Below are 27,194 nucleotides of genomic sequence, written 5' to 3' on the forward strand. Positions count from 1 at the left end.
GCTGAAAAAAATCTCAAAGTATAAAAATAAAAATCACCCCTCATCCCTGCACCCAGATAATATGGTTAACTTTCTTTCCATCTCTTTTATACCCATCCATAGGTTTGTGGGTATTTTTTTAAAAAATTGAGTTAATGCTCTGTTTGTTGTACATCCTCTTTTCTCCCCCACCTAACTTCCTAGAGTGAGCGTTTCTCTGTCATTAAAAATGTTGATATTTCGTTTTAAGTGTCAGTGTTGCGTCTTACGGATGCACCATCAGTAACCATTCCCATCTGATTAAATACTTGTTTCTCTTTTTCTGTTATAATCCATCAACAAAGAACCTTGTACATTCTTGCCTGTATTTGATTATTTTTTATGAAGAAAATTCCTTGAAATGGAATTTCTAGTCAGAGATATGATTCATATGACTGCTTTGTCCTCTGAGAAAGTTATGACAATTTATATTCCAACTGGCGCTGGAGTTTTTCATTTTAAAAATGAACAATTTAGGACTTTCCTGGTGGTGCAGTGGTTCAGAATCCGCCTGCCAATGCAGGGGACACGGGTTCGAGCCCTGGTGCGGGAAGATCCCACATGCCGTGCTCCACAACTACTTAGCCTGAGCTCTAGAGCCGGCGAGCCACAACTTCTGAGCCTGCGTGCCACAACTACTGAAGCCCATGTGCCTAGAGCCCGTGCTCTGCAACGAGAGAAGCCACCACTCAATGCAACTAGGGAAAAGCCTGCACTCAGCAATGAAGATCCAATGCAGTACCCCCCAAACAAACAAACAAACAAACAAATATATATGTATATATAAAAAGACAATTTAAGAGGCAAAATGGTGTCCATTACAACTTTGTTTGCTTTACAAATGTTTTTTTAAGACAGGGTGCTAGGTACCTCATTCCAAATCGATTGTGTTTGGCTAATCAAGATTTTCCTGAAGCGTTACCCACACCAGAGTTTAGGGTAACTAAACTAACTAAAGCCATCTATGAAGGAAATGAAGTTAGGCCAGTGCAATTTAGGTGGACAAAATCTTGTTCATTTTGGAATGTTTCCAATAAATCTGTTGAATAAGTCAACTAAGGATTTGAAGTAGAGCTTTCATCCATCTTTAATTTCTAAGATCTATTTAAAAATGTTAAGACTTATTTTTCAGACCTTTAGAAATGTTTTCTGTCTGCCCTGATTCCTTTTCAAAGACCGCCAGCAAATTTTCCATAACGTTGAATGATGCTTCAGTGTTTGGGATGATGGGGTTTGGGACCTGGAGGCTGTTAGCGTGACCGGGAGCTTTTCTTCAAGTCTCTCTGGTTGCATTTGTGTCTTCTTCATGAATTTCCTTTTCTGTGCCTTGTCTACGTGGAAGGTCAGGATGCAAATGAAGAGGGGGTGGTGCTTGTTCTGTGTTTTCTTTGTCTCCTCTGGACCATTTTCTTGGGTTCAAGCCTGCCTGAGTATTCTTCTCTGAATAGCACTTGAAAGGTTTTGGTTTTGCCTTAAATATCAAAAAGATGTTTTCAAGGCGCAGCTCATTTGGGACCTATATCTAATATATATGTTTGCACTATTCATTTGGTTGTGTCTTTGACTAATTAATTGACTGAGTATTTTCTTACGTTCCTCTTAAATCTCACCTCATCCGAGAGTTTCCCATGCTGTCACGATGATGGATTTATGGACATCTTTTCTTTCAATCTTGATGTTTTCCAAGCCAGTGATCCTGGTTTCAGCCAGGACCAGAACAGCTCCCTCGATTAGGACGGGTGACTCTGGTAGCCTTGCTCAGAACTTTGGAAAGGCAGGAATCGGAAAGCCCCTGAGATGTTGGTCTCATTGCCACATGCTTCTCTGGAAATTATAAAGCCCTTGTCCCTTGAAAACTTCCTGCCATACCTGTGGGTCTCTACTCCCATCCTCAGCCTATAATTATAGCAGGATTTGGGACTCTGGGACTTTTTTTGAGCAAGCATCCTTTGATGAGTTTGTTTCATTTCCCTGTGGAACATTTTCTGTGACTTTTCTGAAGTTTTTTACAAGTCTTTCTAAAGTTTCTTTAAAGACTTCGGAAAGTTCTCTCCCCTCCCTCCTTGTCTGTCCATCTCTCTCCCTAGTGTGTGTATGTGTGTGTGTATATATATATATATATATATACACACATATATATGTCCATAGGTGCACATATGCACACATGTGCATGACACATATAGGTAGACACACATACGCATATATACATGCATATGTAGAGATTTGTAGAGGAGCCAGGGGAAGTGAGAACGAGAGAATGAAAGTGAGACAGTGTCTTAATGACTAAGGATATGAAATTTATTCCTGGTTTTAGCTCTTAGTCATGTCTGAAAATGGTCTATTATGATTGGAAAGGAGATGAGGAATATAGGAGATATACTTAAAACTGAGAGCACTCTAGAGCCCCCGTTTTGTTTTGAGGTGAGGCATTTTTATAAGGACTTGATTCAGGGGACTAGGCTGAGACGGTAAGTGATGGGAGCCTCCGTCTGTACTTCTGTCTCCACTGGGGCACACTGGACCTGCTGTCATGTAGAGGTATTTTATGTACGTTTTTATTACTGGGTTTTCCCAGTGAAAATCTCATGGGATTTGGTAAAAGACAAGGCATGGAGGATGAGTGTTTACCATGTCCTTCTCAGAATAATTTCTAATGGCCCAGCTAGGACCAAAGCAGACATAGAACTTGAGAAACAATCATGTCTGGAAGTGATTTCCTACAGGACCTATGAGCGCACTGCGGTGGTGGGCTGTTTTCACTGCCGTTTCTAAAGCAAAGCAGTGTGGGCTCTGGGTTTAGAAGTAGGTAACCTAGATCTGGGGTCCCCAGCCGGAGCAGGCCGCACAGCAGGAGGTGAGTGGCGAGCAAGCAAGCTGCGTCTGCAGCTCCCCCTCGCTCGCGTTACCGCCTGAGCCATACCTCCCCTGTCCGTGGAAACACTGTCTTCCGCCAAACTGGTCTCTGGTGCCAAAAAGGCTGGGGATCGCTGACCTAGATGGAGAGGCTGCGTGAATTACACAAAGGCTCATGTCAGGCAGTCAGATTGTCTAGCATAGTTGTGGCGTGGATTTTAATTCAGCTCCTCCCTGATAGACTTTTGGTGTCAGTAGCTTTTCCTTAAAATAGTTTACAAATCTTAGGTAGTTTTATAAAATTCTGTTGTCATGCTAAATGTGTCCTGAAGCATCCCTTCCCTTTTCTTTCTTTAAACAGAAGAAAAACGTGCCTTCCTTCCTATTGGCTTCAGAAAAAGAGTGTTCATTGCAAAGAGTGGAAGGCACCATGTTTTTTTGACCTACTGTAGGCAGAGCAGATCTTACTATGAAAGCTCTGTGCCCAGAATTGTGGCTGGTACCCGAAGAGACCTGGCCCAAACTATCTCTCCAGCATACTCTCTGTAAGAACCCCCTCGCCTAGCCTGATGGGGCAATTTGTTTTGCCGTTTAAACGCCTGTTCCTACCTGCTTGTTCTCTCGAGAAGCCTGCCGCGTCCTCACTGCACTTATCCTCACCTTGCTGCCCTGAAAGACTCACCCTCCTCTGGAAAGCTTTTCTGGACTCCATACACCCACCAGGTCTGGGAGGTTGATTAGGCAAAGAGGCCCCCTTGAAGTGTGACCAGGGGCTGGGCAGGTTCTGCCACGGTTTGCACGTGGTCCCACCTTGCCCTCAGGTGTGTTGGGCCCATGCAGAAGGCAGATTTCAGTGGATGCTTTCCTAAGTACAAAGTTGGAGGTCAAAGTTCATTTGCACGGCTCCAAACTGTCTATACATACACCTTTACCCCGGAAGTCAATCGCAAAAACACACTGTCCATCCCATTGGGCACACCTGCATACAACACGTGCAGGGCCACAACGAAGGAAACCAGGGCCTCCCAGGGCTGCTCAGTGAGTGATTTTGTAATATGTGGAAGAACACAGCGATATAATTCCAAACGATCAGAAACTGCTGGGTGGCCGTGGGCCTGTCGTTTACTGCAGCGCTGGTCCTACTCAGGCACTCCAGTTGCCCCGAGGACTGGTGAGAGCTCACACTGCTGGGCCCACCCAGACCCTCTGATCAGGAGAGGGAATGAAGCTGGGAATCTGCATTTCTGACAAGTTCCCAGGTGGTGCTCTTGCTCCTGGTATGGGGACCACACTTTGAGTAGCCCTGATTTACCATATTTGAAGACGGTGTTTCTCACACCTGGCTGCATATCAGAATCACCTCGGGAGCTTCTAAAAGTCTGGCTGCTCAGACCAGTTACAGCTGGATGTCTGAGGGTGGGACCCAGGGAGCAGCCACCTTTGAGAACCGTTGTTCGAAGTGCGTGCGGCTCAGGTGTTAATATCCTTACTAATGGTCTGGGAGGTTAAAGTGCAGATGCTGGTTCAGGAGGTCCGGAAAGGGTCCTGAGAGTCTGAAGAGCTCCCAGGTGAATGCTGCTGGTCCGCGAGCCACACTTTGGGTGGCAAGGCTTGAAAATATTGGAGTAGAACAGGGCATCTCAACCTCTGCTCTGTTGACATTTTGAGTCAGCTTAATTCTGTGTTGTGGGGCAGTCCTGTGCACTGTAAGATATTTAGCTGCATCCCTGGCCTCTACTCACTAGATGCTACGAACAGCCACCCACCCGCCCAGGTAGGACAACCAAAAACGTCTCTAGACCATGCCAGCTGTCGCCCCGGCGTGGGGTGGGGTGTGGGTGAACTCTCTGGAGTGAGAGGACTTACTGAGCTGGACTTAAGGGCCCGTCTCCCTTCTTCACATTTCTTTCTTTCATGGAAGTTTTCCTCCTTTGAACAGGAGAAAGACCATTTACCTGCATCTAGACGATTCTAAGTGCCTGGCAGAGGCCACAGATTCACAGCAAGATGAATGAAATACCAGCCCTTTCGCAGAAGGCACAGGGAGATGGCAAAATGGTGATGAAGCAGTAGGTGCCGGAGAAGTTGGGGGACCTGGGGTGGGGCCCACAAATGCCTGAATGATCTTTTAAATAACGGATTTTGAAAGATGTCAGTAATAGCTTTATATATATTTCCACGTGAGATTTTTCTTGTTCCTGGTTCCGATCATCTCTGAGTTAAAAAAATTTTTTTTTGAATGTCACATCTCAGCTCCTTTCTGTTAAAGGAAGTTTTTGGCATGTGACCTTTTAACAAGCCCATGAATAATTCCCTTAATTGACTGGCTGGTGATGTTTTTATTCTGCGGTGTCTGAGCAGTCCAGCCACAGCACACACACTCCCACCCCGACCTACACACCCAGTGACAAGCTATTAATTCAGCCAGGGGTGCAAATTACATATCTCTTTCATGGTTTTGAATTGCAAGCCTTTTTTACACCAAGCATGTTAATGGTTAATAAAATTACTGTGTACACATGCATCCGTCTTTATCTACAAGACCCTCATTTTCTAATTCGGTTGAACCACCTCTGGCATTAATGGTGCAGATTGAATGGATGTTGTGATTACCCAGGGCCTCATTATATAGGCTCCATTAGGGGCGGTGTCATTCTTTTCCATCTGTCAGGAAACCAATGGGCTGGTAATTAGGAAGGGAACGAGCATTGCAGGGGCTGCTCAGAGCCACGTCGTATTTTTCTTTCAACATGCCCGGGATTCCATCTTTCTTACCCCCTTGCTTAAAAAAAGCTGTGGCAGTTTAATTCAAAACCGTTGGGTAGACAGATTAGAGCAAAATAGGGTACTTGCAACCGTAGGTTGAATAATTATGGCGGGAATAATAAATGACTTTCCTCCTTACTGCTCCCTTGATTGTTCATCCCATGTGGCTGGCAGTCTGTCCCTACAAGACTCTTTTTGTCATTGGCAAAATAAAGGCCGTGGTTGATAAAAGTCTCTGTTAGATCTGAGTCCCCCCAACTCAGGCATAGTGAATTATTTACAAACAGGCCCTCGTAATTTCTGGTTGTGGGGCTTTGGAGCGACAGACTATCTAACGCATGCATCCATGAAGCCCTAGCCTGCGACACTGTTAGTGCCAGAATAGCTGAGGAGACTAATCCGTTTAGGTGAAACACGTTTCCTTTTTTAAGGAGCTGGCTTCCTGTAGGAGGGGACACCAGTTCAAACACTTCCCTTTTGTCTGATTCATTGAGCCAGCATTTTGTTTTGTTAAGTTCTGTTTTCTCTTCAGGGGAATCTCTGTGTCTTTATGTAGCAGAGCTGGTCTCTGCCCTCTGTGGGAAACAAGCCCCCAGCATTTGGCCTCTGTAACAGGCTTGGACAAAAGCTGTCGAAGTACAGTATCTGGTTCTGAGACTTCAGGGCGCTCAGGAATCATCAGTGGAGCTTATAAAGACCCCAGAGTCTGTGCCCATCCCACTCGAGAGATTTTCTACAGATGTGGGCTGGGCCATGGAATGTTAGGTGTAATAAGAGCTTCAGATCATGCTTTGGAGAAATGAAGACCCAGAATGGGGTGAGAAGCAGGGGGGTGGGTGGCCATACCATGCGCTTCTAGTAATACTGATGGATGAGGTATTACCCAGTATTATTTCTTGGGTAATACCCCCCCCCCAAGAAAAAACAAAAAATTTAAAACCCAAAGAAATAGAAAAAAGAAAAAAATTTAAAAAGAAGAAAAAGAGAAAAAAAGAAGAATGAAGGTTCAGCTAGCGCTTTCACTGTTGTTGCCAATAATGGGGGCATTCGAATGGATTTCTCAGAACTCGTGTATGATTCCTTCTGAGAGGGGTCCACATCCTTAATTAATGAGTTGACAAATTAGTCATTTTTAGGACATTGAGTTGATTGTTTGGAGGAACGTGTGGACATATCAAACACAGGTGGTCTTCTTAAAATGGTTTCTTCCTCCTTTTGGTAGTATGTACAGTTAGTGAAATTATAACGAGGTTTTCTTGATGCCCCTCACCCTTATTTTTTTTCCCTTTTTCTTTTTTTGGCCTTGCCGCGAGGCGTGTGGGATCTTAGTTCCCCAACCAGGGATCGAACCCGTGCTCCCTGCAGTGGAAGCTCGGAGTCCTAACCACTGGACCGCCAGGGATGTCCTGCCCCTCACCCTTATACTGGCACAAGAGTTTGGTTTCCAGATGAATATTGAGGGTGGGACTGGTAATGTGAACTATTTTGGCCTCTGCGGTCGGCCCTCGGCATCCACGGGTTCTGTGTCCACAGGTTCTGCATCCTTGGCTACAGAGGGCCGACTATACTACCCCATTTTCTATAAAGGACTTGAGCATCCATGGGTTTTGGTATCTGCGGAGGTCCTGGAACCAATGCCCCGCAGGTAGCGAGGGACAATTGTCCTTTGTGCCCTGAAATGTGACCCTGAATGCTGTTTGTCTGGTGCGTAGCTGTCTACACCCGCCTCTCTCCCTGTACTTACCCCCTTCCTCTGCAGGCAGATTTGTGTTTTAAGATTGCGATTGCTACCTCCGCTCTCCTTCTCTGCCTTTCTCTTTCTTTCTTTCTTTCTTTTTCTTTCTTTTTTTGAATCAGATCTCTGTCTTTCTGATTGAGCTTTTTCAGATGACTCAACACTCAGGTCCTCCCCTCCATCCTGGATGGTGCCAGCCTTCAGAGGGGCCACTGGCCAAACTTGCTATGTTCATCTGGCCACAGGAGGCTGATGTCTCTCTCTGCTTCAAACTCCCCGCTGCCTCGCAGTCCATATGCCCAGATTCACCTTTGTTCTCGGCGCCGACTTGCGGCACAGACCTCCGCCCTGATTCGGCGCGACCTCCTTTTATGGTCTATGTCTATGGACAGCACTTTCCCCCCACATCCCCACCAAGAGGGGAAAATCACTGGACTTCGGAGGCAAAATCTGTAATGATTTGAAGGGGCAAAGTCTCACTTTCTGTGACTCTCTGATCTCATGTCCTTGGCTTGGTTTATCCATAGCCTCGCTTTTGCATCTGTGAGTCTCTTACAGGGTAGTAGGGAATGACAGGCTCCTACAACGATTGTGCCCCAGACTGTTGCTTTTGGTTGGACATTTGAGCCTGGGAGAGCGGCCCAATTCTGGGGACCTTGAACAGGTTTAATGTGCAAAACCAGGAGAATGTTGAAGTGGCTGTCCTGGATCTGTTTGGTCGTTCACATGGATGTTTGTGGTCAGACACTGAGTTCAACCATGTCATCTCTAAGTCGTCTTGCTTTCTCTTTGTTTTGACAATATACCACGACTGTCCTTCCTTTAAATTCTTCCTGGAACTCTTCTGCCTCAGATCAGGGCCTCGGGCAAGGACCTGTCTGCAGGTAGATGATTGGGCAGTGATTCTTGATCCCAGAAGGCAGGAGTGAGGGAGAGGGGAGAGTTAGCGGGGGAGGAAAAGCAGATGAAGAGGTGTGGGATTTGGTCGCTTCTGTAGTAGTGTAGTAGGGGCAGGATCCCCGCCCCCCGCCCCACCCCCACCCCGGCCTCTGAGAAATGCACACCAGGCCACCGGGTCGGGTGCTGAGCTGGGACTCTGTTGCAGAACCCAGAGCCTTCACCTCGACTGCACCCCTACTCTGAGCTGGCCGAGGGGATGTGGTGTGGCTCTCGAGACACCTGCTATACCTCCCAACCCCCTGCAGTCTTTCCGGTGACATCCGTGCGCCCCGCCCACCCGCCAGTGGTTAAAAAAAACCCGCCTGTTTACTCTGAGATGTCCTTGTATTTATTCGGCACTGCAGCAAGTTACCTATAGACTCCTTAATTTCTCCGTTCCTAAAATGGGCAGGGTGATAATGGATGTGTGAGCATTTCTCTCTTAAGATGGTGTGATGGGTGATGTTTTTAGCTTACACTGCTGATTTGGGGACCCAATCAGTAGCCTATTGGTAGGCAGATCTGTAGTATTTGGGCTTCCCAAGGGAAGCGTTAGCATTTTGGGACTCTTAATGAGAGAAATCAATGTAACTTAGAGTTCCAGAATTTTCAGGACCTAGCTCCTCCAGGTGAAGGCTTTTAGGATTACTCATTAATGTGCGTTTCCCAAGCTATAATATAGTGAGGCTACAGCATATTCACGTTATTCAAATAATTTAAAACTGTCGTTCTGTTTAGAAAACTAGTTGCCCAACTCGATAGATGAATAACATTGTGTTTTCATGCGCTCTCTTTCTGTGTTAAGTATTTTTTCTCTCTTACTCTGGGAAATGTCAGCCTTTCAAAAGAGTAGAGTGTGTAGGTCACAGAGAAGTTGCAGAAATAAGTGAGAGTCCGCCAAAAACGTGATGAATCTTTCTTGCCATCTGACAGCTCTGTAGTAGTGTATGAAAGGAAGCCCGTAACATATACATCGCTCAGTGGGAAACTCATATTTTTTGTCTCCTAACTTGCCAGTAGGTAAATAATACCTACTGTTCAGTTCTTACATCTCAGCTCTGCAAATAAATCTGTGTGTCAAACCTGTTGATTTATGCTAAAAATCTTTAATGAGCCAGAATTCCCACTGCTACCTTGAGACTTGAATTTTAGAGTGTCAGGACCCTGGTGATTAAATCAAAGTTGCTAATTCTCAAATGAGGAAGCTGAGGTCTAGAGAAGTTCTATTATACTATTCCGCTGTTTTTTCCCCAAGTTCACGACAAGGATGGTTCTAGAACCCAGGACTCATGAACTGCAACCCCAACTCAGTGACTCCAGCAGTACTGCTGTTTAAGTTAGAAAATTCTGTACACAAAACTGTGTGCAAAAATTGTGTGTGTTAAAATGGACAGAACATCCAAATAAATACAACTCTAGCTTGTCTATGTTTCAAGCTTCAGATTTGGAGCTGAACTCCAAGTTAGCTACTCACTAGCTTTATAATCCTGGGCAGGTCATGAGGTCTTCCCTAGCTCTCTCTTTGCCTGAAGCCTGCTCTCTCATCCCTTCTAACTTATCAGATGGCAGCACTGATAAGAAGTCCATGGAAGTTCTCTGTAAGCCACAGATTCTTAGCCACATGCCAAGGGGTGTTTGTCCCAAGGGATTCATACCCATGGGGCTTGGCCCTAAGAGTCTGCTTCAGACTGGACATGCTAAATAGTGGGTCCCAGATATGGAAGAAAATGACATAGGATTAAATGTTATTTTTATTACTTTACATCTGTTCAGTGTCATCGTAATGACACATAGCATTTTAACCATCGCATTATTTATGTTCAGAACAATTTTGAAGAGGAAGTAGTATTTTTATCATCCCTATTTTACTTGTAAGTAAACTGAGTCTTGGAAAAGGGGACACGATCTGTAGAGCTCAGGTGGAAGCTTACTGTATTGCTGAAGTAAGAGGGCTGAAACCCACCAAAAGCATGCCTTCTACCTGTGCCCCCCTCACCTTGCAGGACACAGAGTAGATGCTCAGTGAAAACCTGATCAGTTTGCGTCGTCAAGTTTGAGACTTGATAGAGACCAGCATTTGAGGTCTTATGAAGATACAATAAAAAGAAATGTTATAAAATGATACAGCTGGAGAAGGCATTTTTAGAAATTTTCTTTTCATTATAAAAGTACAACATACAGAAAAGTAGAAGGAGAAAAAAGTCCATGTTCTCAGCACTGTTACTTTTCAGTGTGTTTCCTGCTAATTTTTTTTACCTGGGGTTGAGATTTAGTTTTATATGGTTCTAATCTGCTTACATACAATTTTATATATTGCTTTTTTCACTTAATGTTTTACCTGTTGGTAAAACATATCACTTTTATGTTGTAGATAAACACAGTTTTAAATAGCAGTTAATAGTCTTCTGAATTGATACATCACTGTTACTTAAACCGTCCTTTTGTAGCACATTTAACTTCCCTATTTTTAAATATAAATAATGCTATCAATGAAGAATGCAGACATTCTTCTGCAGAAAGCTTTTTCTTCAGGGGTAGATTCCCAGAAGCGGATCAAAGAGAATGAACAATTTAAGCCAATTACTTTGAATACAGTAATCAAGAAGGTTAGAAACACTGGAGAATAGGTTACCAAGGAAATGATACAGTATTTTTGTAGGGATGAAAAGAAAGAAGATTCAGTTAACTCAGTCATGCCAATAAGCACGTGTCCTGAAGGCTCAGAGCCTTTCATTTCCCACAGAGACAGAAGGGTGGAGTTGGTGTCTGATGCCTGGAACGCAGAGATGGGAGTGCCAGAGATCAAGGAGGCTTCCATTCTTGTATACCTTTTTGATTCAGTAAGAATATTCATTCAAGAAATGGTTTTCTTTGTATATCAGTGACACCAGGATTGCTTTACGGGATGGACTAAACCTTGAGGTGCGGTGCTTCCTCTCTGCCATGAGCAAGCTGTCATCAGACATGTGTTCTACAGTGATCCTTAATCAGCCAGTGCCCTGCTCCAATTCCAGCGCTGCTTTTTTGAGACAGCCTTTTGCTGCCACTGCCATAAGAGGTTTATCTTTTGAGAACCTCGTATCTGTCAGTTTTGCTGCAATAACAAACAACACCCACATCTAAATGACTTAAACCATAAACAGGAATTTCTCAGTCATTTTCCATTTAAGCCGAGGCTTGGCAGTGGCCTTGTTCCACCTGAATTCTCTTTCCAGGTCTTGGGCTAAAGGCGTGGCTCCTCTCTGAGCACCTGAGCAGATGCGTTGTATGTCATCTCCACTCACATTCCATTGGCCCAAACAAGTCACATGTCCAAGCCTGAAAGCGGATAGGATGCACACTTCCCCTACACAGAGGTGCTGAAAAGCACATGGCAAGGGCAGGAATGTGTAATTGAGATCAACCTGCTGTGAACAATGATGTAATCTACCTACTAGGAGTTGGCTTCCTTGTTTATTCTGACATCTATCCATCCTCTTGTCCGCTGCAGTACAGAACCTGGCTCTCTGTGTGAACTGCTTTGACCCTAGCATAATAGATTCTCCAGACAAAAAGGATTTGCTAACCAAGTATGTGACATTCTTTAATCTTGCCCTATCATTCCCCTATAAGAGATGATGTCTCTTTCCCCTCCCTTTAATTTCAGCAGGCCGATGACTGACTCATAACCGACAGAATGTTCTGGAAGGATGCTGTCAGGTTTCCAAGCCTGGAGACTTCTATCTGATTCTCAGGGAATGCTTGCTCTGGGGGAGGTCAGCCACCATGTAGGAAGGAAGCCTGACTACCCTGAGGGACATTGCTTAACCACACTGGTCCAGAGTCTCAGCTGAGCTCAGCCTTTCAACCATCCCTGCTGTGGGATGAATCATCTCTGTGTTCAGTCCTTGTTATCATTCATCTTGGATTCAAAGACCAGGGAAAGAGTATCTAATTAGCACAAGCTTGGGGTGAGTGCCTTGGTCCAAGGCCAGGTGCAATTATGGTCAGACTTCCCTTTGATGAGAGTGGGGCCTGAAATGGCAAACGGATGCAGGTCTGACCCAGCAGATGTTCCTAGAGGCTGTTGACTGAGTCAGCTGTTGAAAATGCAAATCTAATCATCTTACTCCATTTTTAAAGCCCTCGGGCTCTGCATGATTTTCATAAGAAAGTTTAGACAACTACACTTAGTCCGTGAGGTTCTTCAGCATTGGCCCTTGCTCACTTCTCTCCCATGCTTCCTGGCTAGGATCCCTCATGGAACCTTCACTCCAGTCTTACTGAGGGACTTGTGATACTTGAGCAAATGATCTCGTCCACTTTCAAGGCTTTAATTACAGTCTGTGTGATGACCCCCAGTATATGTCCTGGCTTGGACTTTTCCTTGAAACTAAACTCCTGTCTCCAACTGTCTTCTCAGCACCGTCACTTGGGTGTCTAACAGAGATCCCGAACAGCGTGTCCAAAACCCAACTCCTGATCACCCCCCTGCCCCCCCAAACCCTGCTTTTCCTGCAGTCTTCCCCATCTCAGGAAATGGCAACTCCATCCTTCCCTTTCTTCAGGTCAGAAACCTCGAATCATTCTTCAGTCTTGTTTATTTCATGCTACTTGTCAACTGTACCTTCAGAATAAATCCTGAACAGACCAAAACTTGAAATCAGAATATATCCGACACTCACCTCTCAGTGCTTCAGTCCTGACCCAAGACACCATCATTTGTCACTCTCTCACCCGAGTATTACAGTGGCCTTCTAACTGCTCGCTCCGTTTCTTTCTTTGTTAAACAGCGCGATCCTGTTATAACATGTCATCTCCAATTCAGAGCTTCCAGTGGCTTCCCATCTTTATAGATCTTTTTTTTTTTAATTTTATTTATTTATTTATTTATGGCTGTGTTGGGTCTTCGTTTCTGCACGAGGGCTTTCTCTAGTTGCGGCAAGTGGGGGCCACTCTTCATCACGGTGCGCGGGCCTCTCACTGTCGCAGCCTCTCTTGTTGCAGAGCACAGGCTCCAGACGCGCAGGCTCAGTAATTGTGGCTCATGGGCGTAGTTGCTCTGCGGCATGTGGGATCCTCCCAGACCAGGGCTCAAACCCGTGTCCCCTGCATTGGCAGGCAGATTCTCAACCACTGTGCCACCAGGGAAGCCCTCCCATCTTTATAAGTGTCTAAATCCTTACAGTGGCTGTAAGACTTGACGTGACCTTTACCCACTGCCTTCAGCTACCATTTTCCTCCTTCATCTTCATCCCACTGGCTGCCTTGGTGTTCTTCCATCGAGTCAAGCAGACTTCTGCTTAGAGCCTTGCGCCTCCTGTGCCTGGAAGCTTCTTGCCCCATATATCTGCATGGCCTGCTCCTGAGAATGGTGGCTGGCACAAAGTAGCTTTGCAGGGAAAATGTGTTGAATGAATGGATTCCGATAGGCCTCTGGATATACTCTCCTGGAAACATACTCAGAATTCTACCCAGCTAACTTCTTTTGGTTCTTTCAAAGTCAACTTAAATCTCAGCTTCTCTAGGAATATTCCTGTGATTTAAATGCCCCCTTTCTCTACTATTTGAGGAAAAGGACTATGTCTTATTTGTCATTTTATCTAGTGCATCACAGGTTTCTTGGCATCTGGTCGACCCTCACTAAATATTTCCCTCAATCTCAAATTGATGTAGTATTTATTTTAATAGGTGGTGCAGGCACGTTGTTTACAAAATACATAAAATACATGCTAGGGTTTATAGGGAAAAGCAAGCTGCTGTTCCCCACGTGTTTTCTGTAGAGGCTGTCATCACTCTTTTTGGGTATCTCCCTGCATATATTTTATGCATACACAAGCAGTTAAACGTTTTTTAAACATTAAAAAATTTTTTTGTTTAAGAAAAAATTGAAATTGGTGCACAGATAATTGACACTAAATATAATTTTAAATGTAAAATTGAGTTAAATTAAATATACTTAAATGGTTCACTCTGAGTAACCAGTTTGCTTAAGTAGTAAGATTTCTTATTCTCCTGAGAAACAAGGATTCCCCTGAAAGTCCTTTTTAAAGCTCCCTAAAACCCATCAGTTCACTTTGTACTTCCCCTAGGCTGAAAACAGTGACTATCAGCAAATCTGCCTTGGACCTCACAAGAACTAGTAGGAACGAGCCCCCTCTCCCCACCTCCACTTCTCCCGCCCTATTCTAGCATCATCTCTTTCCAGGATGCGTGCTGTTCCTGTCACCGAATTAAGCCCCGTGGACCCTGCTTGGGCCATAGCCCTACCAGGGTTGCAAGGAAGGTTCTTTTTCTGTTCCGGTTTGTGCAGCCAAAAATGAAAGCAAAGCTGAGATTGAAGCAGTGCAGGCTTTATTCAATGGCTAGAGAATGGAGAAGTGGGAACTTAGTTCACAAATCAATGTGGTGAGAGGGATCTGATTTTAGAGTAGAGACAAAGGGAGGAGGAGTGAGGCTAATGATCAGGAGGCATATGCATTAGTCTATTGGGGAAGGGGCGGGGCTTTCTGAGGGAGTGTCCTGCCACCCTCTCTTTATCCTCTTTGGGTCCTAGACTTCCGGTCATGGCCACAGATGGGTGTGTCATTTAATATGCTAATGCAGTAAAATCTGCATATAGTGAGAGGGTTGGAGGTCGGATTAGTTACCCTCTTGGTTCCAGCTGGTTCCACTTTTTTTTATTATTATTATTTTTGCGGTACTCTGGCCTCTCACTGTTGTGGCCTCTCCCGTTGCGGAGCACAGGCTCCGGACGCGCAGGCTCAGCAGCCATGGCTCACGGGCCCAGCCGCTCCGCGGCACGTGGGATCTTCCCGGACCGGGGCTCGAACCCGTGTCCCCTGCATCAGCAGGCGGACTCTCAACCCCTGCGCCACCAGGGAAGCCCCAGCTGGTTCCACTTTGTTTTTCTCTTCCTTTAGCTTCCTTTTTTATCTCTTAAAGATTTGTGTTAACTCCTATTAAAGGTGGGAGCTGATGGGTTTTGAGCAAGGATCTGGTACCTGTTCTGGCAACATTACCTTCTCTCTGGCCACCCAGCTTCCACCAGTGTCCCTCTTTGGTCTGTTCTCAGCAGAGCAGCTGGAGTGATCCTGTTTACATGTGAGTCATTTCTCTGCTTAATCCATTGTTGGTTTTCTGTCCTTAGCATGACCAAGTCTTTAGTATGACCGTTAAGGTCCCGCATGGTCACTGTGTTCCAGCCTTGTGGGCCCCATCGCTGTTCATGGGCCCGTTCCAGATCCTGAAACAGCAATACCATAGAAACAAATCTCTCTTCCTCAAGACTCTTAGGCAAGCAAAGCTTTTTTTATTAAAAGAGCTTGTGCACAAGGGAGAAAACTCAGCTCCGTGAGTAGAAGGGACAAGTTGCTTTTATAACAAAACGGAGGGTTTTGTCTCATGATCACTGATAATTTCCAGAAATTGTTCAACTTCTTTGATTAGCAGCAGATGGCTCCGTGGTGGCTTTCGGGAATAGGGAGCCCTTCTGTGAGGGGAAAGGAGTGCAGGAGAATTTTCTGCAAGAATGCACCAGAACAGATGCGGTGAAAATGTATAGTTGAGCTTCTTGTTTTGTGGCAACTAGGTACACTCTTTAGTATAACAGAGATAAACTTAATCTTTTATTCCTTCCAGTCTGGTTTTTGTCTCTGGGACTCTGGCCTCCAGGGCCTTTGTTCTTTAGCTTCCAAGGCCTGTTTCGCCCAAGGCCATACCCTGGTCCTTTTCCAAAATGGGTGTGCTCGTGTCTTTGTGTCTCACCTCCTGCGTAGGCGCCTTTGCTCTCTGTTCCCTCTGTCTAGAGTGTTCGTCCTCAGGAAGCTGCACAGCACATCTCCCATCTCTTAGGTCTGTGGCTAAATGCCCCCTCGTTAGAGAGAAGTGTGACGACTGTATATAAAATACACTCCTGTTGTTCTCCTTTGTGCTGCTTTATGTTTCTTTGTGGACTGTGCTTATTCACATGCTTATTGTCGGTCTCTTCTGTGTAAGCTCCAAGAGAACAGGTAGTTATTCGCATGCTTTTTTGCTGGCTGCTGAATCCTTGTACCGGGAAACAGTAGGCATCACTCGGTATTTATTGGTTAATCAAAGGAGCCTGGGGCTCGTGGGTCTCAGCATGCACCCCCCTTGCAGCATACATTGAAAGTTGAGGGACTGGGTGGGGTCTGGCAATCATTAGAATGGCCGTGCCCTGTTCCTTTGTCTCCTTGCATCTCTCTACACCCCAGAAACAGCATCGTGAGACCGAGAGGGGCCCAGGAAAATGACCCTGGGCTGCCAGGCTCAGGTGATGCCTCTTCAGCTAAGGTCCGTGTAGCTGGCTGTCTGGACTTTGCTTCTCAAGCTTCGCGAGTCCTAGACTAAACTCACTACCAGCTCCCCACTCCTGTCTCATTCCTCCTACTTTTGGATGTGCCACCACCTGTTTCCTGTAGGAGAGGAAACTCAGGGTTTTCCTGGTGTCCTTCTCTGCTGTCCAGTCAGTTACCATGTTCCATCCACTCTGCCTCCGTAAGGTCTTTCCCGATTGATCCCTCTGTCTGACTGTCAGGGCTCCTTTGCAGCGGGTCATCACTTGTTTTCTAGGCTACTAGCATTGTCTCCCCGCTGATTCCCTTGCCTCTAGTTTCTTTCCCTTCAACGCTGCCAAACTCTAAGCCCAGTCAGAGGGTCTTTGTAAAGCCGAGATCACATCATGGGCCTCTCTTGCCTAAAACAGTTTAATAACTTCCTGTCGCCACTGCAGGCTTTCTCAGCCTCAGACGTGTGTTCCACCTTGATGATTTTTGCCCTGTCGTACGTACCACCTATGCTATTGCTTTCTTAACATTTATTTAAATATAATCATGTTTGACTTTTTTCCACTAGGCAATAATATCCTTGCAGGCATGGGGTGAAAATCAGTTTTTCTAATGCACATTAAAATAAATAACTATTAAATACAATATGCTGGTCCTTGTACCATCTAAGATCTGTTGTAAATATCACGTTCTCAAACTCTTCCAAAAAACTGAAGAGGAGGGAACACTCCCAAAGACATTCTGTGAAGCCACCATCATCCTGATACCAAAACCAGACAAAGGTACCAGCAAAAAAAGAAAATTACAGGCCAATATCTTTGATGAATATGGATGCAAAAATCCTCAACAAAATATTAGCAAACTGAATCCAACAATATAAAAAAGATCACACACCACGATCAAGTGGGATTCATCCCAAGTTCACAAGGATGGTTCAACATATGCAAATCAATCAACGTGATACACCACACAAACAGAAGAAAAGATAAAAACCACAGGATCGTCTCAGTAGATGCAGAGAAAACGTTATGCATATCATGGGTGTTGTGCCCTCCATCTCGAGGGGACTTCCAGGACACAGAAGGCCCTTCGTGTGGTCCTTGCACTGCTGCTCCCCTAGCCAGATGCTCCAGGAACAGCATCTCCACTTTGAATTGCCATGGAAGCAGGACCACCCAGTGTTAACGTCTTCACATTTTTGCTTATGACGTTCCCTCTGCCTGGAGCACCCTCCACAGCCTTCCGGCTTCTCTGCTTGATGACTCCAGTCCAGTCTTCTAGACCCAGATTAACTGTCACACCACAGAACCATCCCTCCTTCCCACTCGGTCCCCAGGTTCTGTTTCATCCCTTTGACCCTTTTCTTCTTTTTGTTCCTTGTCCATTATCTCCTCTCACATTCACAACTGGTGACTGTCCAGTAATGATTTTCAGGCTTCCCATCCCAGATTTGTGCTCTCGGGAGGCTGGGAATAGGTTTTGTTTGCCTTAGCCTTGGCATGTAGACCTTGAAATGTGAATGAATGCAGTTAGCCTGGTGGAGCAGTAGATGTGCTGGGACTGGTTGACATTAGATGAGAACAAGAGTGAGACTTGGCATGTAAACCTGGGAGCTGGGGGTTTACTGGAGGGAGGGAAATGATGCATTGATTGAAGAAAGATACCAAAGACATGATGCCCCTTTGCAAGGTTTCCTAGAGCAGTCCCTGCTAGCCCACTTTATAAACTTACCTGATCGAGATGAGCAGCTTCTGGGTCTCTCTCTCTTTGTCTCTCTCCCTATCTATCTATATAAATTTATATATTTTAAAAATTTAAATTAAAGTATTGGGTGAACTTCTATATTTTCAACCCAACCATTAGAGCTCCACTGTCCAATGTGATAGTCACTAACCACATGTGGTCACTTAAATTTTAATTAAGTAAAATTAAATAAATTAAAATTTTAATTAATTTAAAAAGTAGTTAAAATGAAAACTTCATTTCTTCCGTTGTATAGGCACATTTGAAGTGGTCAGTAGCCACATATGGTTAGTGGCTACGCTCTTGGACAGCACAGGATGGAACACCTCCATCATCACAGAAAATTGTATTGGACTGCACTGCTCTAGAATCTAATCCTTTAACAAATCCACCATGTTGCCTTCTGTCCCTAAGGTTGAAGCCAGGAAGAAAGTTCTATCTAAATGAGATTTCACTTGGATGGGATTAGTCATCTTGTGTATTGTTAGGTGTAAAAGCAAAGGGCCATTTGTTGAGTAAGGAGAGGTTCTTAGTGGTTACATGTTGAGGAGATGGACAGTCTATCCATGGACAGGGTTTGACCCCGTGCCTGGAGAGCTCTGGCCTGAGTGATGGTCCCTGGTCCAAGCCATCTTCCCCCTCACCACAGCCTGTTCACAGAGCAGCGGGTGGATGAGGTTGAAGCTAAAGAGAGAAGAGAGAGACTTCCCTGGTGGTCCAGTGGGTAAGCCTCCGCGGTCCCAGTGCAGGGAGTCCAGGTTCGATCCCTGGTCGGGGAACTAGACCCCGCGTGCATGCCGCAACTAAAGACCCCACGTGCTGCAACAAAGATCCCGCATGCTGCAACTAAGACCCAGCACAAACTAAATAAATAAGTAAATAAATATTTTTTAAAAATCGAGAGAGAAGAGAGATGGGGATGTGGGTAGAGAGAGGAGATGGAGTCTTAGAGCCTGGGAGGGTCAGGTAGGTAAGATGAGTAAGAATGGGAAGGGGAGGGGAGGGAAGTCCTGCGGTGGGAGAGGAGGTGACTGGTGGTAATTAGTCAAGGAGCAGGGAGTCTTGAATAAAATGGTGGCTGTTTGGCATGGCTGTTACAGAGAAGGAGAAATGGCTCATGGCATGCTTGGCACCCTGTCTCCTTGCCTTTATCCTGCCTCCTAGCTGGTTTTGTTCGTGGCTTTATTTAAAATGGCAGACTACATGGAGTGAAAGAGGACTAGCTAGAACGAAACAGCATCAGCAATCGTGCACCCCTAAGTACTATGTGTACTCGCCCCTTGACTGTCTTTCATTTCTCATTATTTCACATTTGACTGGACGACAACCCAGATTACATATGCTTTGGAGACTAGGGTGACAGATGATAAATAAAACATTACACTTTAAGCTGTAGATTGGATTGGTTAAGTGCCAGAGCGATTGTGTTTTAGGTCTTTTGTAAATTAGGGGGGATGGTTAGAAGAAGCTTCTTTTTGGAAAATAATTTAGAATGGGTATGGTAAGACCCAGGCTTTATTCATGTGAACCACAGGCCTTTAAACCTGCCGTTGACCAGGGACCAAACTTCCAACCTTCTCTCCTTTGGATGTGAGAGTGTCTGCCAACAGGTTTTGCCCTTACAACTTCAGAGGCAAAAATTAATGCTGACTGCAAGGTGATTCATATATTCACGATGCTGAACACTGTGAGAACTTGGCAGTCTTTCGGAGAAGAAAAAAAATGTGCTAGTGGTGTTAACCATTTCTTTGGATTCTACTAGTCTTCTTTTAAATATTAAATGTGTCTTTGGCAAGACTAATACTACCATGGTTCTCGAACTTCAGTGAGCATCAGAAGGACTTATTAAAACAGATTGCTGGGTCCCATCTGCAGAGCTTCTGATTCAGTGTGTCTGGGGTGGCCTCTGACATTTCCCTTTCTAACAAGTTCCCAGGTGACGTGGACATTGCTAGTCCATGGACTACGCTTTGAAAACCACTGGTCCTGTGGGACTTTAAATGCAGCTTCAGTCTGGGTTGGTTGGGAGATTGTGTTGAAAGGGGGCTGTAGTTCATTTGCCTCTTTCTTTATTTTTAATTAAATTTTATTTTTTTTCAATTTTTATTTGAGTATAATGTAGTTGATTTACAATGTTGTGTTAGTTTCAGGTGTACAGCAAAGTAAATGAGTTATACATATACATACATCCACTCTTTTTTTAGATTTCTTTCCCATATAGGCCATTACAGAGTATTGAGTAGAGTTCCCTGTGCTATACAGTAGGTCCCTATTAGTTATCTATTATCTTTTTTCTTTCTTTCTTTCTTTTTTTTTTTTTTTTGGCTGTGTTGGGTGTTTGTTGCTGCACTCAAGCTTTCTCTAGTTGTGGCGAGCCGGGGCTACTCTTCGTTGAGGTGCACGGGCTTCTCATTGCAGTGGCTTCTCTTGTTGGGGAGCATGAGCTCTAGGCACGCGGGCTTCCGTAGTTGCAGTACATGGGCTCAGTAGTTGTGGCGCACAGGCTTAGTTGCTCCGAGGCATGTGGGATCTTCCCGGACCAGGGCTCGAACCTGTGTCCCCTGCATTGGCAGGTGGATTCTTAACCACTGCGCCACCAGGGAAGCCCTAGTTTTCTATTTTATATATAGTAGTGTGTATATGTCAATCCCAATCTCCCAATTTATCCCTCCTCGCAAAGTTTTTTTTTTTTAACTGAAGTATAGTTGATTTACAATACTGTGTTAGTTTCAGATGTACAGCATAGTGAATTGGGTTGTTTTTTTTTGTAGATTATATCCCATTAAAGGTTATTATAAGATATTGGGTATAATTTCCTGTGCTATACAGTAAATCCTTGCTGTTTATCTATTTTACATATAGTCGTTTGTATCTAGGAAAGGGAAAATCACAGTAGGAAAGGCAAATATATGGTAAGAGTTGGAGATCTCTTAAATAAGCCAGGGCGTGGATTAAAAAAACAATACAAGAAACAGGTTGTAAAAGCCATCACTTGCCTCTTTCTGAATCAGTGTCTTCCTGCTGTGGGATTTGGCCTGGAGGGAGGAGGAGTCTGCCTTCACTGCGGTGACCTGGCTCTGCGGGCACACTTCCCTCTATATGTGCCGGACTAGCCTCTCCAGGTGAAGGCCAAGGTGCGCTGATGGAACAATTCCCCTCCCCCGCCCTACCCCCGCCCCCCGTCCATCTCCCCCCAAACCAGGAAAGAACCCACACTTGCCGATTCAGAAGCCGCCATACTTGCAGTATTTGCTCCTGACCCAAATCTTCCCTGCATCCTGCAGACGACTGCAGCCCTGTGAGTGGTGGGGTGGGGATGTCACGTGAGTGGCCACAGCCTTAGGGTGGCTGACCACAGGGAGGGCGTCAGGAGACCTGGCTTTTCTTTCTGGGTGGACTTCAAACTCCTGCGGTGACTTTGGACAAGCCTCCCAAATCCTTGACTTTCCCATTTCGACTCCTTGTGTTTACGAAACACATCTCTCGCCACCCCCCAGCTCCCAATCCATAAAATAACAGAAGAACAAAAACCCAGGTCTGGTGAGTGGCCACCGGGGCATTTATGAGCTGATGTGCAGAACTTCTGAGCAGCTGAGGAGAAATCTGCTGTGTAAACACAATATAGTATTAATAACACGTTAAAAAATAGCATCACACCCTCTGCTCATAATAGCTGCTTTTCAGCCCTGGGGGAGCTCTGACACACCGGCTTCCAGCAGTGTTGATGGAAGGGTGACTGTGGGCTTTTGAATTTGCAACACATTTAAAAGAAGATGAAGGGCTTCCCTGGTGGCGCAGTGGTTGAGAGTCCGCCTGCCGATGCAGGGGACACGGGTTCGTGCCCCGGTCCGGGAAGATCCCACATGCCGCGGAGCGGCTGGGCCCATGAGCCATGGCTGCTGAACCTGCACGTCCGGAGCCTGTGCTCTGCAACGGGAGAGGCCGCAACAGCGAGAGGCCCGTGTACTGTAAAAAAAAAAAAAAAAAAAAAGGCCCTCCAGTAAGCCACCTCATCCTGCATGACTGTCCTCTCAGCTGTGGCCCCTCTGCCCCGAGCACCCTGCCGGGACTGTGGTGACCAGGCCCGGCACATGGCCTACGTTAGCCTTCTTCACTCCTGCCGCTGCGTCCCTGTGTGCTTTTGGCCTGCGTTGTCTTTTCCCCCTTCAGTGCATGCTCTTCCCCTGGCTCCCCATGGGGGTGTATGGCGCTCAGGGCAGATTATCCTTTTGGTTTACAGGGCCAGGATTTCCTTTTGCGCAAGCCTGTACCAAGAGCCCCAGCCTGTTTGTTACTTTTCCCCCTTCTCTATGTTCTTTTGTGTTTCACCCCAGCCCTCGACGATCCTCTCTTTCCATCTGTGTTTTTGAAAGAATAAACCCTACAACTAACGTGTTAATTAGAAGCCTACTGAGTGGACTCCAAGCAGCCTGATTACATACTTATTTCTGACTTTTAGGTTTGGGGGAACATGTCTGTCTATAGGTTGGCTAGGATTCTAAGTAGGTGCCACTGTGGGCAATTCTGTTAGTGCAGAGAAGGGAATCCAAGGTGGGTAATGAAAAATGATTTTATCTGATAGCTGGGGAAGAGGGCTGGGAAGGCTGCCGAATGATGGCGACCTCATGTTGGGACAGCTAGGGTTGACTGCAGTCATTCTTGTATTTCTCGTTTCTCTCTTTTCATTTTTGTTTGGTATTTTGACCCTTGTATTACTATCATCATTTCCTCAGGTTTACTTTCATTTTCGGTCTGTCTTTCTCCTGTGAGTTGTCGTGTCTGGGTTGCCAGAGACAGCTGATGCATCCCGAGCCCGTAGACATCCTCCCAGCTCCCACCCCCAACCCTTGTCTGAGTGTCCTCTGCCTTTTCCCTTGGCCTCATCCCTAACTCACTCCTTCCTCCCCCTGTGCTGGGTGTCTTGGCTGACCTCATCCTTCCTTCTCTCCTCTCATTTCTTTTAAAAGAATCGCTCCATCCTGCCATGAATACTCTTCTTTTGTCATTACCAAATTATTCCTTCTTTTTATCTTTGGGAAAATCCAAAGATGTCTATCCTGTCATATCATCAAGAGACATCCGGGGTGGGCTTTTCAGTTACTTTGTTTAAGCCAGCATTAATGGGTAACTTTTTTTTTTTTAACATCTTTATTGGAGTATAATTGCTTTACAGTGGTGTGTTAGTTTCTGCTTTATAACAAAGTGAATCAGTTATACATAAAAATATGTTCCCATACCTCTTCCCTCAAAAATATGGAACGGTTCATGAGTTTGCATGTCATCCTTGTGCAGGGGCCATGCTAATCTTCTCTGTATCATTCCAATTTTAGTATATGTGCTGCCGAAGTGAGCACAGTGGGTAACTTTTTTGTGCTCTTTGCAATTATCTCATTTCATCTTCAGGTAGGAAATAGTATTCCCATTTGGCAGGCGAGGAAAATGAGGCTCAAAGAAGTTTGGTAGCTTGACTGAGATCAACCAACAGGTTAAATGGTAGAGCTTGGGATGTCTCGTGCCAGAGCCTCCACTCTCTTTTTTTAAATTTATTTTACTGAAGTATAGTTGATTTTCAATGTTGTTAATATGTGCTATACAGCAAAGTGATTCAGTTATATACGTAATTTTTCATATTACTTTCCATTATGGGTTATCCCAGGTTATTGAATATGGTTCCATGTGCGATACAGTAGGACCTTGTTGTTTATCCATTCTGTATTATAATAGTTTGCATCTGCTAATCCCACACTCCCAATCCATCCCTCCCCCACCCCTTCCAAAGCCTCCACTCTTTGCTATTAAACTCTGCACCCTCCAGCTGGAGAAGTGAAATGTTGTGTTGCCAGGCAAGGGGGAAGGATTTTATGGCCTTGAAGACCCTCCCACACCAGCATTCATGGGTTGCTGTGAGGTCACGTACCGTGGTGAGCCCCTTTCCCATGGGATTGATTTGGTGATACATCTCTGAGCTGTATTCTTCTGGAGATGATTCTGTATCAGTTCTGAGACTAGGGGTGGTCATGGTGGGAGTGTGGCAAATTACGGTGGATCCCAGTGCCTCAGGCTGTGTCACTGTCACTGTCATTGTGTAAATCAACAGGGTGGAGTTCTCCCAGTAAAGAGTCCCAATGTTCTGTTTCTTTGCAGAGCCTGTGTCATCTTGGGGGTGATATTCCTTCTGTCATCCATATGCATAGTGGTCAAAGCCATCCATGACCTCTCGACTAAGCTGCTTCCGGAAGTGGTAAGGTTCTTCTTTTGTCTTAAGAGTCTTTCCTGATGGTACCAGCCTCCTGTGTTACCTCTCACCCCAGATGTACTGGGGGAAGTTGGGCAGGTGGAGAGAAAGCATACAATATTTAGGGGTCCAGAAGAACTCACTGTAGAATGTGAACAACTTGGTGGAGACAAGCCCTGGGCAAGATAAAAAGGTAGTTGAGCTGGTACTGGGTTCTGTGTCCCTCTCCTTAGATCTTTTGACTACTTTTAAAGTCTTTTATGTTAAGAGAAATGGAGTGATTTTTATATAGCAGAGCGATCCGATCTGTGTTGTTCGCATCTGTTTTTCTGTGTCCATTCAATCACTATTATAATAAGAATTATTTTTTTCCTTTGTATCTCAATTCAGTATATAAATCTGTTCACATTAGGCTTTCTGAAACAACTGACATTCAGATGCAAAAACTGGAGGACATAATTTCGTATTAAAGTGACATAATTTCATATTAAAGGACATAATTTCATATTAAAGGACATATTAAAGTGTCCTTTAATTAAAATTAAAGGACATAATTTCATAATTTCATATAAAACTGCCTTGTTTTCTGGGTGAGAGGCACCCAGATTCTTTTATTTGGCACTCTGATTCTTTTTTTTCCCCCCGCCCCTTATGAATGCTGTGATAAGGAATATTTTTACACTCTCCTGTCAGGCTATCTTCATGTTAGAAGGCAGCTGATATACGTACCAGGAGAGTAAGGTGCTGCCATTACAATGCTTCACTGTACAGACAATACCTCGGAGATATCGCGGGTTCGGGGCCAGATCACCACAGTACAGCAAATAATGCAATAACGCAAATCACACAAAATTCTTGGTTTCCTGGTGCCTGTAGAAGTTATGTTTACTCTGCTGTAGTCTATTAAGTACTCAATAGCATTACGTCTAAAAAAAAAAAGTACATACCTTGATTAAAAAATACTTTATTGCAAAAAACGTGAACTATCATCTGAGCCTTCAGCAAGTCTTAACCTTTTTGCAATAGTAACAAAGATCACTCATTATAGATCACCACAGCAAGTATAACAATCATGAAAAAGTTTGAAATATTGCGAGAATTAACAAAGTGTGACACAGGGACAGGAAGTGAGGAAATGCTGTTGGAAAAATGGTGCCGATAGACTTGCTCAACACAGGGTTGCCACAAACTTTCAATTTGTAAAAAAAAAAAGCAGTGAAATGAAGTGTACCTGTATGTAAGTTGCATAGTGATTTAATACAAAATTATGGACTGTTCTTTTAGGATGTGATTTGGTTTGAGCTTGGCTATGTGCACCATCTTATAAAAGGCCTAAATTATGAGACCTTTAATTTCACTTTTAGAAAAATACATGTTCATCTTTTGGGGGTAACGTATTGCATTTGTGTGTGTGTATAGGGAAGATGAAAATGAAGCGGGGCGTTACACTGCATTTAATAGAGCTGTTAAGGTGACTGCTCTAAGTTGTACCGTGTGCCCACCCCCGCCAACTTGAAACAGACATTAGAGCCATTCCTTTAGTAACTCCCGAGGACGTTAACCGTTATTTATCATCGCAGCTGGCAAGGAGCATGTTCTCTAATATCTCCATGACAGGGAGGAAAGATGGAGCGCAGGTTAGGAGTGTACCTACCTATGGATCTGGTCTTTTTCAGCAGAGCTAGCTCACACAAATAATCCCATGGCTTATACTCCGTGTGCTTCCTCTCACATTGTGCTTGTCTCGCCTTGATCTTCCTGGTTGCCTGGGATCCTGGACTTTTCCATCCTTTTCCTCCATCAGATTGGCTATCCTGTGTTCCATTCCATCAGAATCTGAAGCTTAGGTAAACCGTAGACATAAAAGTATTAAGCGTGATGGATTAAGATGTCAGTCAGATAACATCTTTGCATTTTATAAGGGATGGAAATCTCACTCCACTCTAAGAAATGTGTATTGGTGGGAATTTTCAGCCCTGGGCTAGTTGATGCATTCATTTATTTATACATTAAAAATTAATGTGTAACACGGCTCACTTGATGTGGAATAGATAGCTGTGCTCATGGACCCTTGTTCGTGGCCCCCCTCGTTCTTGTCTTGAAAGCTGAACCATTTTTAACCGGGAACAGTCTTACATCTTACAGTGCATATAGTCTTAAGAGAAGAAGCCTACCAAGTTAAATTCCACATCAGGGTATGATGTCTGATGCCCACCCTGGCTGGGATGGGAGAGGGTGAAGAGCTCCATGATTGTACCAAGACTGGCCCTGTTCTGGGAGGGCTCACACCCACTGCATCTTTTATTAGTCCTGGTGTGGGATTTAAAAATCACACCTGTTTATGGTCATCTCATCAGAACTCTAATGAAAGATGTAAGGTGATTTGTTGTTTTGTTTTGTTTTGTTTGTTAAGCCTTCAGAGTTACCGAAAGGTAACAAAGGCATGTGATCTCCTGTTTTCAGAGGGGAGGGCTTCTGATCAGCTGAGTGGCACACGGGGACCAGGTAAATGCTGCCAGGTGTTATCTGACAGCATTTCAATCCCGAGTCTTTGGGTTCCTACTCTCTGCTCTAGAAGTTTGGGGAGCCCAAACCCCTGGCCTGCAGTCATTCAAGA

General features: G+C 44.8%; 1 protein-coding gene and 1 non-coding gene across 4 annotated transcripts in view; one reads left to right on the top strand and one right to left on the bottom strand.

Moving 5' to 3' along the window:
* The window catches only part of TMEM163 (transmembrane protein 163), a 253,221-nt gene that overhangs the window by 185,545 nt on the left and 40,482 nt on the right, over nucleotides 1–27,194 (top strand). For all 3 annotated transcript variants that reach the window (XM_060016913.1, XM_060016911.1, XM_060016912.1), the window contains exon 5: nucleotides 24,487–24,583. In XM_060016913.1, the coding sequence (XP_059872896.1) occupies nucleotides 24,487–24,583 (97 nt within the window). The remainder of the gene's footprint in view (nucleotides 1–24,486; nucleotides 24,584–27,194) is intronic.
* On the bottom strand, nucleotides 23,590–23,696 carry LOC132428827 (U6 spliceosomal RNA). The gene has a single exon (XR_009520219.1). It is a non-coding gene; the product is annotated as a U6 spliceosomal RNA (small nuclear RNA).

The sequence above is a fragment of the Delphinus delphis genome, chromosome 7, assembly GCF_949987515.2.
Source record: "Delphinus delphis chromosome 7, mDelDel1.2, whole genome shotgun sequence".
Taxonomy (NCBI): domain Eukaryota; kingdom Metazoa; phylum Chordata; class Mammalia; order Artiodactyla; family Delphinidae; genus Delphinus; species Delphinus delphis.